The 13,127-nt window shown below is 38.4% G+C and overlaps 1 protein-coding gene across 3 annotated transcripts in view; it reads left to right on the plus strand.

Moving 5' to 3' along the window:
- The first annotated feature begins 1,550 nt into the window (after positions 1-1,550).
- Positions 1,551-13,127, plus strand: part of PPP1R12A (protein phosphatase 1 regulatory subunit 12A) — a 149,590-nt gene continuing 138,013 nt past the window's right edge. For 2 of the 3 annotated variants that reach the window (XM_060165131.1, XM_060165132.1), the window contains exon 1: positions 1,551-2,007. In XM_060165131.1, the coding sequence (XP_060021114.1) occupies positions 1,771-2,007 (237 nt within the window). In that variant the 5' untranslated portion in view covers positions 1,551-1,770. The remainder of the gene's footprint in view (positions 2,008-13,127) is intronic. The other variant, XM_060165133.1, reaches the window with a different exon arrangement.

Here is a 13,127-nt window from a genome sequence, read left to right on the forward strand (position 1 = left end):
TTTCTATTTCTACAATATTTTTAGAGGAAATATTTTTAACCACACCTGGGTTCTATTACTATCCTAGTAATTGCTATTCAGAAAATTTGGTCTTACAGGCAGGTGGTTTCCTAATCACATTTTACCCATTTTTTATTTCTCAATATGATAAGCTGTAATGTAGTCTACTGGAAAATAAGAGAAGCTTAATTCTTCACTGCTGTATCTGGAGCATCTAGAACAATGCTTAACTCAGTACAGGTGCGTAATATTTCTGAAGGAATACTAATCCTGCTGCTGAGAAAAATTAGGTAAGTCCATTAGTTCTTTGGAGACTCAGTACAGATGATCCCTCAAGTTCCATTCAATGCTAACCTTTTGTGACTTCTCTTATTTTGGCGCTAACTGTTCTAGAAAATAGTGGATGAGAATATTGTATTGTTTAGAAAAATATCAGTTGGTGAAGATTACAAATAGATGGCTCAAAAGACGTTAGTATTTGTTTCAAATCGCTCGCGCGCGCTCGGTGTCATACATGACAAAGTTCAAAAGCCTTTTTTATAATTATGATAAATTATGAAGTATTCTGAACATGTGATCTCAAAAGGTGGTTTAAATATGTCGTAATCGTCATTGTATCGCCAGTACCTGGAACCATGACTGGCTCATAGTAAGTATTCACAAAATACCGGTTAAATCAATTGCGTAGTATTAACATTCCTTTTGAACTCTAGAAGCAGCTGGGTCTTTATCCACCCCTAGAAAGCGATGGAGCAGGAACCAGAAATCCCTTAAAAGGTCAGGACCAGTAACAAGGCAGAGCTAAACTCCGGGGTAGTAGCAGACAGGATTAAAGCATTGAAAGAAGGGAAAGAGGACCCAAAATACGAGCGAGAGAAAACAAACAAACAAACAACAAACACAACAAAGCAAGAAAAAATAAGCATAAGATGAAAGACGTTTCTACAGTGGAGGCTGGCAGAAAGCCACTGCAATTACTGCAGGTCAACCCTTGTCACAAGGCGGTCACCTTGGGCTGAGATCTGGCGTAACTACCAACAAATCCCTCGGCTGTACACACAGACCCTGCTTTTAAAAGGTTCTTAGCAAATTCATCTGAGTTCCTCAGAAAGGGAAATCACTAGCGCTTAATTCACGACCTATCTATCCTCCATTCCATTCAAATAACGCAGCCAATAGGAAAATCCTCCGCCCTGAGCAGACCACTCGGCAGAGCTGAGACAGCCCTGGAGGCAAGTCTGCCCCGAAGAGCCGCCATACAACCCGACTGTTGGCCTGTGGAACCCCAGGAGCCCTCAGCGGGGCAGGACAACCTTCCTTCCCTGTCTCCGCCCTTCCAGGTTGGTCCCAGCCCCCGCTGCCCAGGCGGCCTGGACCACACCCGCTTCCCTCCGGTGGCCTAGCCTCCCCTGCCGCGGCTCGCGGGAGCGCTCTTCCTGGGGCGGGCACAGGCCCATGGCGCATGCGCACTGGCCGAAGGGCGCCTCCCTGCCCGGATCTCGCGAAGTTACGTTAGATTGGCCGCCGGTGACGGGTGGCCGGGCGGGGGGCGGGAGGGCTTCTGAAGTAGGAAGGGAGGTCCGTTCGGCCGGGCGCGCCGCCCCAGTGCTCTGTGGGATACTGGAAGTCTCGAGCGTCTCCTCCCGGTTCCCAGCCCTCTTCTGGCCAGCACTCATAGAAACAGTCACACACCCCCTGCCTCCCCTCTCTTCCCTCTCCGCCTCCCCTTTCCCCCCCTCGCGATAAGAAGACCCGGCGGCAGGAGAGGGGATGAAGATGGCGGACGCGAAGCAGAAGCGGAACGAGCAGCTGAAGCGCTGGATCGGCTCCGAGACGGACCTCGAGCCTCCCGTGGTGAAGCGCCAGAAGACCAAGGTGAAGTTCGATGATGGCGCCGTCTTCCTGGCTGCTTGCTCCAGCGGCGACACGGACGAGGTCCTCAAGCTGCTGCATCGCGGCGCTGATATCAATTACGCCAATGTGGACGGACTCACTGCCCTGCACCAGGTCTGTGCGCCCCGCCGCCGCTCTCCTGACCCTGCGGGTCCTCGTTAGCCTCCCGCCTGGGCCTCCCCTCGGCTCTTGGTCTCCTGAGGCTGGGGGCGGCGGGAGACTCCCTGCCGCGGGGTGAGGGGGCGGCTTCCCGCGAAGGAGGGAGGGAGAGAACTGGTAGAGGGAGGGCCCTAGGCTTGGGGCCCCCTTCAGACCAGTTGGTGGTGGAGTAAGGGAACCAGGAGATTTCCGGGGCAGAGGGGGAAAAGGACTGTGGTCCGCTTGGGGCCCCAGGGCCATTTGTGGACGTGTGTCTGGGATTTGGGGTCGAGATGGGGAGCGGTGCGGTGGAGTTGTGCCTGGGCCCCCGATGTCAGTGATGTCAGAGTCGGAGGACGGCGGATGCTGAAGAAAACTACGAACAAGAGGCACTGGGGACACTTGGGTAGAGGGACGTCTTTGGCTTGTTAGGAGGGCGTTGGATTTATTGTAGTTTTTAGGACTTGATTATAAATGATGATAATAGTAATCAAGCGCCCTAAGCCGAGTGCCCTGAGCAGACGGTTTCCTGTTTTCTCCTTTATTACTCTTGGTCACTGGGGAGGGGGAAACTGTAATTTAGCTGATCTGCACCGGCTGAAGGGGAGAGGGTGAAAGTGGGTAGCGTGAGGAAGCGTTCTAAAGGGCTTGCCCACCGCGGGGCCGGAACGTACGAAAGAGCCTCTAACTCGGAGTAGCGTTTGCCGCAGTGTCAGAGATCCTTTGGCCCCAGGTCCAGGGGTGTGCATTGGGGTTAAAAAGAGAAGAATAAATACGAGGCACTCTTTTCAGAGCCGGTTACCAAGCTCTCATTTTTCTTTTGGGGGGTGGGAAAAAAGAAAGCTGTTCACGAACTTTTCTCAAAATGGATGCTTTGTGCATGTTAAAGTTTTATAGTAGTCTGATTGGGATCTCTCAATGTTAGCCAAATAAGGAGAAACTATTGGCAATCCGGAGATAATGTTGCTTTGCCTTTAACAGGCCAAAAGCAACACAACCACTTAGAGTTCTTCTTAAAAAGCAATTTTTCAGTGATGGTAATAGGTGTCAAAACATAAACTCTTTCCATTTTATTAGTGGACAACTTGGAATTACTAGAAAACGACTTAACAGCAATAGCTTCCCCTTACAATGAAAAGACTTGTAAACTAACTCAAAGTTGCCTTGGTTATATGTGGAAGATGTTATATGTGGAAGATGTTGATTAATGCTGTGACAAAAACTTGTTTGGGAGGTTGAAACTTATGGTTTCATATTTCATGCATATTGCTGCTTTTTTAAAAGAGGTGTGTGGTGGCGTTTTTCCTTTTACTCCTTCCTGTTTAGTGAATGATGACTGTTTTAAATTTTATTTAATTGAATTCTCATATCAAACTTGGCTTATAGCCTTTGTTTACAAAGTTGACTGGATGAACTGTAATGACTGACAAATTGCAGGACAAATCTGGAATTTAGCGTGTGGCACCCAGTAAAAATATAGCATGGTCTTTAGCTCTTTATCTGTTCCATTAATTTAGAGTCTCTAATGTATAACAAACTTTTTATTTGGCTGAGGTTTATTTTAAGCTATAGCATAACTCTAGATTCTAAAAACATGGTGTTGAAATGAAAGAAACTTTCAGCATTAGAAATGATAATGTAATTATGTAGGATGACTCTTCAAATTTCTTTCAAGTATAATTTACATGGTTTAGTATGGAATTGATTCAGAAAGACAGATTATTGTATGCTTGAGGTCAGGATAAGGTTGCATAATGGTTTATATCAGTATGTTTTATTAAAGTTGTCATATAGAAATGTAAAGTTATTACAGTTGTTGAGGAACCCAATTATATTGGCTTGGAGGAAGAGAAAACTTCTAATATTTATATTCTTATTGGCTTAGGTAGAAAGAGAAAATACATCTAACAGGCTTCTTAGAGGTTTTTTTTTTCCTCCTCTAAATTTGGACATGTTGCAAGAATTATCAGACTTATCAAAGTCTTCCTGATTAACTGAATTCAGTGGTTAGTTTGGCATTATTTAGGTGTTGTCTTCATTAGATATTTTGTTTTAGCTGACAAACACTTAAGCAGAAGTTGCCAAGTTTATGCATAATCATTTGCATAATTTCTTTTTGTAATTTATTTGCACATTCCTTAACTCAGTGAAGCCAAAGTCTTTAAAATATCAACCATTAAAATTTTTATTATGTTTTCTCCACCCTCATTTCTCGTTTATTGACTCTTGTACTTTTTTGCCATTGTGACAGAGAACAAGGAGTTCGCTTTCGGCGAATTCAGAACAACAGATAGTGAAAGGTGATAAAACTTTTTAAAAAAAGAATCACAAAAAATTTTAACCTTAAAAATCTCTTGAATACTGATTGCTTTAAATACTTAAATTATAAAACCAAAATTGACCCATTGATTTGTTTAATAGCCCTTGAATAATTTTTTTTAATTTAACCTCTTGAAAGCTCATAGAATAACCAGAATGTTTTTACCAGATTAATTATTGGTTAGTCTTTTGGAATATTCATTTCCATTTTTGGTTTTGATCAAGTGTCTTTTTTTTTCTTTTTTAAAGATTTTTTTAATGTGGACTTTTTTTTTTTAAGTCTTTATTGAATTTGTTACAGTATTGCTTCTGTTTTATGTTTTTGTGGGTTTTGGGTGGGGGGTTGGCCACAAGGCATGTGGGATCCTAGCTCCCCGACCGAGGATCAAACCCGCACCCCCTGCATTGGAAGGCAAAGTCTTAACCACTGGGCCGCCAGGGAAGTTGGATGGAGTGTCTTAAATTTCACTGTCAGGAGAAGAGTTTTAGGAACTTTACAACCCACAAATCCTCTTCTTAATCTAATATTTTACTTCCATTTTAATATAAACAGCTTATATTTAAAAGTTTCTTTAATTAGTTGAATGTTCTTTCTCATTAGAAGTTACGAAAGATAGTTTCCTTTTTTGTGTGTGTGTAAAAATAGGTCATTCATATAAGAGAAAAAGCAGTGTTTCTAGTCAAATTTCCTATCTTGGTCTCTAGAATAACCTCCCTTCCCCTAACCCCCTCCAGTAGCTAGAAAATAGTACTGAAGTTACGTTATAAACTTCTGATTTTCTAGAACTGAGGTAGAGTAGAATTTCATTTTTATCAGTGGGCAATAATCAGCTCTGATTTAAGAGCTACCTGGTAGAGTCTTAATACTATATGATCTGTATCTTTATTTCAGTATACTTTATAAAGGTTTTAGGAGAGTAATAATAGTTTTCTATAGAATGCTTTATTGCTGATGCTTACTGATACTGGTGTGCATAAAATACAGGACTGAGATTTCTTCCAGCAGTTGTGAGTGTAGCCTTTTGATTTTACCTTAAAATCTTATCTGCTTCCTCTGTGCCTGTGACTTCCAAGTCAGTTTCCAGTTCTCACATTGCTGCAGAGCTCCAATCCCTCATTTCCATTTTTCTACTGATGACGAACTGTTGATTTAAAGTAAAATATTATTCAATATATTGTGATTTTATATTTAAAAATATATCTTCAAGTAGTGATGTAGTAAATAGAGGTCCACCCCCTTTGCGGTAGAATAGCAACTGTTTATTTACATCAATATCAGGAATTTCTTGAAATTCAACCCGAAATGAATATTTTTCTTTCTTCGCCAAACCTATTCTTCTCATCGATGCCTGTTTCTGATAATGATGTCATTAATCTCTAGATTAAGCTTTAAACATTTTAATTATTGTTTACTCATCCCCTTGTCTACATATAGACACTCAGTCTTCATAACTGCCTTCACATCAATTCTTTTTCTTGCTACTCTTATTATCAATCTAGGTCATACCTTTATTATTTTTATCCCTAGAGTAAAGTAATAGCCTAATTGCTTTCCCTTCCTCTTCTCTCCCTGGTCCAGTCTAGCATTCATACTGCTATCACATTAATCTTTTAACAATATCATTTCAGTCATGTCACTCCTCTCCATAAATTCAGATTTAAAGTGTTTCACCATTTAGGTTAGACCTGATGTATCCCCACTGTGTTATATCCTTTACTCTTTTTACTTCCATGCCTATGGCCTTGCTTTTTCCACCACTAGAATATACTCCCTCCCTCTTTGCCAATCAAAATCTTGGTCATTATTCAGGGTTCAACCCAGTTGTCCTCCAGAAAGGATCTTTCTGTCCTTTGAATTTGTATAATAACTATGTCACTGGAGAGACTCTCCTCTGGGGTGCTCATTTTACCTTACATTTTGCCTCTTTGTTGCTGTTAAAATGCTTCTTACTGAGTAGTGTGTGTTTTTAAGTTTGTCTTTCCTGGCTGACTCTAAGGACCCAATCTTCCATATTTTTGTATTTCCAGAGCCTGGCACACAGTAGGCACTCACTAAAGATTTATTGAATTTTATCTTTTACCTCGTATCATAGATAGGAAGTTTTATAGTCATTTGTATGTTGTAAGATAAATCATTAAAACATTCACACCCAGCTACTTAGAGTACAGTTCTTGCACATGGTAGAACTTGTTGTGGATCTTCTGTGCAGATATTTTTAATGTCTTGAGATTTAAAAAATTTTTTAATATTAACCTCCTTCCCATTAAAAAAATTCTGAACCAGTTTAACTATTGATTAAGAGATAGAAAAATATTCACTCGAGTCATCAATTAATTTGCTACCTTCTTTATAAATGTCTGAACTAGGTCCTATAGAGGAATACAGAATACAAAAAAATTCTGAACCGGTTTAACTGTTGATTAAGAGATAGAAAAATATTCACTCGAGTCATCAGTTAATTTGCTACCTTCTTTATAAAGGTCTGAACTAGGTCCTATAGAGGAATACAGAGAGTAGAATTAAATCCATGTTCTTTGCTATTATAATTTTAAAATAAAGTTTTCCTTTTGATTTTCAATAGATACAGACTTGCAGGTAAGTTTAATATTACATCCCTTTGCTCTTAAAATACAAATTTTATCTACTTCTGAGGGAGCCATTTGAAGCTTCTTTGAGGAATATGTGACTCCCCTCTTGTCAGTAAAAGGAATACTTTTGTTGAGTTTTTTCTCAAGTGCTTAATCTTCTCAGCCAAGCCATTTTTACTGAATCATAATCTGAAATGTAACTCTCTTTTAAAAAGTATTCTAATGGGGCTACTTAAAGTGTTTTCCAACCAAAAGGAAAAGAGACTGGAAGCAGCTGATATTGAGTCTCTTGTTAGAGAATAGTGTAATTGCTGTATATGAGAAATCTCTTTAAAACTGAATGTAGAGTTTATAATTGTTTCCTTTTTTTTTTTTTTTTGGTGGAGGATATTAAGATCTTGGAAGAATCTGTTGGATACCTTATAACTAATATTAAAACCTCTGTTTAAAAAATATACAGTATAAGTTATTTTCTCTACATAATCTTATTTAAATGGCTGATGGCTCTTCAAACTTTTTATTGAAATCATCCTAACCATAAAAAACAAACAAACAGAACAAACCTAAACAAAATTTCTAACCCCAAACTGGCCCCTCACTAGCCATAAATGGGGTATTCTGGTAGGGCACCAGTGCCCACAGTGCTGTTGTTATAATGCCTTCTCTGCAGTTGATACCTCTGTGCTTCCTGGCAACAGTTTTGTGGTCTGACTTTGAAGTGTCATAACCAAGACCATCTTTCATGTACTTCAGCTACAGTGTGATTGCAAGCTGTGACTGAGCACTTTCTAGTATAGCCAGGTAGAAACATTAGATGGAATAGAGGAAAAATTTTTTTCATTATGTTTGTTATCACATTTTACAATACTGTTCACATAAGAGGTGTACTTTAAAAACTGTCTAGTTAGATAATTTAAAAAATATAACTATTTAGAAACCTTTGGAGGGAGGCAAAATATAGAACATTATTTTGTTACTGCTATAACATGTTACTTCTTGACACTTCCCAAAGTTGCTATTTTCTTTGCCTTTCTGCCTGCCAAAAATGATGATTTTCATCCCACTTTTCTTTTGAAAGTTTGTGAGGTTCCACAGGGGTTGGCAAATGGAGTATTGGCATTTTGGTATATCTCTTTGAAAGGTCGAAGACCTCCAACAGTCATTTTTGAGTTTCTTCTAAATAAGGGTTGGATATGTAGTAGCCATGCCTTATCCCAGTGTTATATTGAAGAAAGGAATTGGCTGGTGAACATTTGCTGAGGATTTGCTACATGTGAAACATTATGTTAGATAGTTTTATAACCAATATCTCATTTAATTCTCACAGTGTCCCTTTTTTCTTGCTCAGTGTTACCAAGATAATAAGTGGCAGAGCTGGATTCTGACACAGGTTTATGTGATTCCAGAGCCCAAATTTAACACTATGCTACATGTCTTTTAAGTCTGAAGAAGAAAGTATTCTTAAATCTTCCAGTAATTATGGTTGATGATTAGTAGTTGGAAGTTCTTCCATGTTAATCAGTAGAGAATCAAATGAAACACATACACATAGATCTAATTATATTCTTCATCTGCTGTTGTTTGGCTAGTCAAAACTTTTAAGAGCTTTCTATGGTAATTGAAATGCAGTAATGCCATATTTAAATTAATCTCTAAATCTGTCCTAAACTTTAGGAACTGCCAGGATTTTTTTTTTTTTTTTTTTTTTTGCGGTACGCAGGCCTCTCACTGTTGTGGCCTCTCGCGTTGCGGAGCACAGGCTCCGGATGTGCAGGCTCCGCGGCATGTGGGATCCTCCCAGACCGGGGCACGAACCCGTGTCCCCTGCATCGGGAGGCAGACTCTCAACCACTGCGCCACCAGGGAAGCCCCCCAAGGTTACTTTTAACTGACCATTATGTGCATAATATTTGATCAGGTGCTTTCGGTAGTTACAAAGGAAGTTACAACAGCAACAGAACTCTTTTTTTAAGGACAGGGTTTACTTAGTCTTTAAACATCTTCATTTTTCTTTATCTTAATAACAATTTATATTAATGCTTTAGGCATTTTTACATACTCATTTACAGTAAATGCTTTATACATTCACAGACTTTAACTTTTTCAATGAAAAGATATAAATTATAGGTAAACTCATATCACTGATAGTGAAAGAAGGAAGGCAAGCAAGCAAGCAAGCTCCAGCTTGTCACCACCATTTAGCTTAATCTTCTGAAATTTACTTTCTGTACAATGATTATTATTATTTATAATTAGGACTTGAGACATTACATGAAATGCTAGTAAAGTTACCTGAATTAAATTTAAATTCTGAATTAGTAAAACAAACTTTTTAATATTTATCATGTTTGATTTTAATTGGAAGCCTTTTGTTAGTAGGAATATCCAAGTCATAAGAATATTCCATTCCTTAAATCATTTTGCAGAATTTAGCCAAATTATATTTCAAGTCACCTTAGAAAAGGCAATAGAATTTTTTTTCTTAGTGGTAGTAAGTGAGAGCACCATCTGAAATGTGATTTACTTGTTGCCTATGAAATCATTGGTTCCCAGAATTGTACATTTCATGGACCAATGAAATGGTTTCTGTTTTTTGTTCTTTGTTTTAATTATGATGACTAAAAGAGGAGAACCTAATTTTTATGTTGTCATGTTAGGGCGTTAAAAACAAACAACTTGGTAACCTTCTACCATCATCATTTCATAAAAGAAAGAATACTTTAACAAGAAGAAAAGGATATAGTATCCAAATAAAGGACAGTGGAGCCTCATATATTAGTTTATAAGATTATTGCTGTATTGACAACAGATGTTCTTGATGCTCTTCCATGAAGTAGAGTAGTTAAGGGTGAGCAGATTTCAAAACTTTATTCCCTATGTTCTCCATTTGGTAGGATATGAGAGAGTGCAGGTGGTGGCAGGCCATATCATCAGGATGAAAGTGCCTGGTCCCTGATCACTCAGTAAGAAGTGGAAAAAGAATTTACCTGAAGAGATTCAGGAGATTGGTGAAAGATTTCTTGAGGAACCACTGGTTTCATATTTATATTTCCATAAGCCTCTGCATATGTAATCTTTCTCTGGAATGCATTTCTCAGCTTATTTGTATTAAGACACAGCTCAAAGCATAAAGTGTGGACTTGCTTGACCACGGGGGTGCACAGTAATTCTTTCACTTACTATTTAAACCCTAAGTTTGGCACTTACACACTACCTGCTATTGTTAGTATATCTTATCTCCAGACAGAGTAGTGAATTCCTTCAAGTGGGGACTTTGATTCATTTTTCTTTAAATCCCCTTTGGTATCTGCATTTTATTTTAGCAGGTGCACAGTAGATGTTTGTTGATTTTTTAAAAAATGAGCACAATGTAAACTAATCTTGTGAAGAGCAGAGTTCATAGAGAATAAAATGATGACAGTTTGGGTAAATATAACAACCAGCAAACATTAAAATGTTCTAATTAAAAAGTGTATACCAATAACTTACTTTATAATAATTATAATGTAAAGGTAACCATTATTACAGTCAAAATTTAGCAGGATCTTAGATTTTTTTTTGAAATGGAATGTGTTCCTGATTACCAATACAAGTAGCATTTTGCTCAGTTTATGTAACATACTTTAAAAATGAATTTCTTTAAACAAATCATCCAGTATTGGCTTAGAAGAGGAATCCCTAGCATATGTCATTAGAAGCTAATTCATATTTTCTAATGATCTTAATCATATTTTTTTCCTAAATAACACTTTCACTATGGATCCCTGTATGTCACTATTTTTCTGACCTTGTTAGTATTTTGGTTGTTTAGCTTTTCATTGTTATGCTGGCTAACCATAAAAAGACAAAGTTGAGCTCTGTGTTACTGCCCTAAGTGTGCTTGCTTGACTTGAATGCTCTTTCATGGGTGGAGACATTCCACATTGTCATGTGTTATATAGGCATTTCTGAAATGACATTCAGTAGAAACCATGGAAAGAAATGAAGGCATTCCTCAGCTGTCACCTTTTCAGTAATCTATTTAAATGCGTTATGTGCACTGAGTGAGATATTCTGCAGGGAGAGCTTCAGTGACTAAAAAGCGTTACTTTAATTTGATTATTAACTCATATGAACTGAAAATGCATGTTTTACATATTTAACATGTTTCCTAAGGAAAAAAATCATGATTGGTGGATATTACACTCTGTATATCTTTGCTTACTCATGATATTGTATTGTTCAGATTGTTTATCTTAGAGATTTCACCTGCAATTTTATATGTTTTATGTTTTGCCCAATATAACATGATAACATGCTGTTTTAATGCTTGTTATGCAAAAGATATTTTCAGTAAAGTCTCTAGTATATTTAATATAGAAGACTAACCTTGAAAGTACTCCGGCTGACACACGTGTTACATTCATAATGTGATGATGTCATCTCCCTTCTCTGAGGCACCCATAGAAAGATCTGTTTTACTCTGTGTGTTAAGAAAATTTGTAAGTTGTTTGAAATATTAAACAATATTTGTATTTGCAGGTAAATGTTGCTATTATTTGTTTCAATTAGTGATGAACTCATTCATGAACAAATATATAAATCATTATTTATCATATGCCTGGCATAAGGTCCCTGTGTGCATGTAGTGTGTAATCTAGAGGAGGTGGCAGTGGGTGTTAGAATAGATCTAGGGTAAGATGAAATTTTTTACTAGGAGGACTTAACCTAGAATGTCAGGGTAGACATCCCTGAGAAAGCTATGTTTAAGTTACAGGAACTTAAGAGATGTCTTGAGTCTTTCATGACTCTGTTCCCTCCTGTTTGTCTTCTGAATGCTCCTGTTCAATTTCTTTTTCTGATCTGTTTCTTTCTTTTTTTTTTTTTTTGCGGTATGCGGGCCTCTCACTGCTGTGGCCCCTCCCGCCGTGGAGCACAGGGTCCGGACGCGCAGGCTCAGTGGCCGTGGCCCACGGGCCCAGCCGCCCCGCGGCATGCGGGATCCTCCCGGACCAGGGCACGAACTCGTGCCCCCTGCATCGGCAGGCGGACCCCCAACCACTGCGCCACCAGGGAAGCCCTGATCTGTTTCTTTCTTAAAGAAGAATGTTCCAAAGTTCTCTGTGTCTCTATTTTTTCTTTTCCATATCATTCATTCTTAGAGTTTCAACTGTTCTCTTTTTATATGATCTGTTCTCCTTTTTGTATAATCTACATCTTATTTTTGATGTCGTCAGTCTTCCACTTACTAAACTACAATCTCAGGGTCTTCTTGTGTTTACTCCTTCCGCTTCCAATATACAGTCAATAACTCCTATCATGCACACCTGAAAAAGAAATACTCCCAAACCCATACTACTTTTTTATATATTCACTTAACAGAATTAAAGGCCTACTTTGTGTCATACACTATTAAGTACTGGGGGGGATATGCTTTTAAACAAAAGAGATATCAACGCTACCTTCATGGAGTTTAGAGTAAAATTGCTTAGCCATCAGGAAAGTGCAAATCAAAACCGTAATGAGGTACTACTTCACACCTAATGGAATGGCTATAATAAAAACAACAGATAATAACAAGTGTTGATTAGGGTATGGAGAAATTCCATCCCTCATACACTGCTGGTGGTAATGTAAAGTGGTGCAACCATTTTCAACCACTTTCAAAACAGTCTGGCAGTTCCTCAAAAGGTTAAACATAGAGTTGCCGTATAACCTAGCAGTCCTACTCCTAGGTGTATACTCAAGAGAACTGAAAACACATGCCCGCACAAAAACGTGTATGTTAATGTTTATAGCATCATTATCAAAATAGCCAGAAAGTGGGAACAACACAAAATGTGCTGATGAATAAATGTGGTATGTTTTGTTCCGGAAATCAGTGGAATGTTATTTGGCAATAAAAAGAAACTAAGTACTGATACTTGGTGCAACATAGATGAATCTTAAATACATTATGCTACGTGAAAGACACCAGTCACAAAAGACCACATATTGTAGGATTCCATTTATATGAAATGTTCAGAATAGCTAAGTCTATAGAGACAGAAGATAGATTAATGGTTGCCAAGGGCTGGAGGTATTGAGGGGAAATGGGGAGTGACTGCTAATTGGTATAGCATTTCTTTTTAGGTTGATAAAAATGTTACAAAATTAATTGTGGTGATGGTTGCACAACTCTGGATATACCAAAACCTTTTAATTATATA

This window comes from Lagenorhynchus albirostris, chromosome 11 (genome assembly GCF_949774975.1).
Source record: "Lagenorhynchus albirostris chromosome 11, mLagAlb1.1, whole genome shotgun sequence".
Classification (NCBI taxonomy): Eukaryota; Metazoa; Chordata; class Mammalia; order Artiodactyla; family Delphinidae; genus Lagenorhynchus; species Lagenorhynchus albirostris.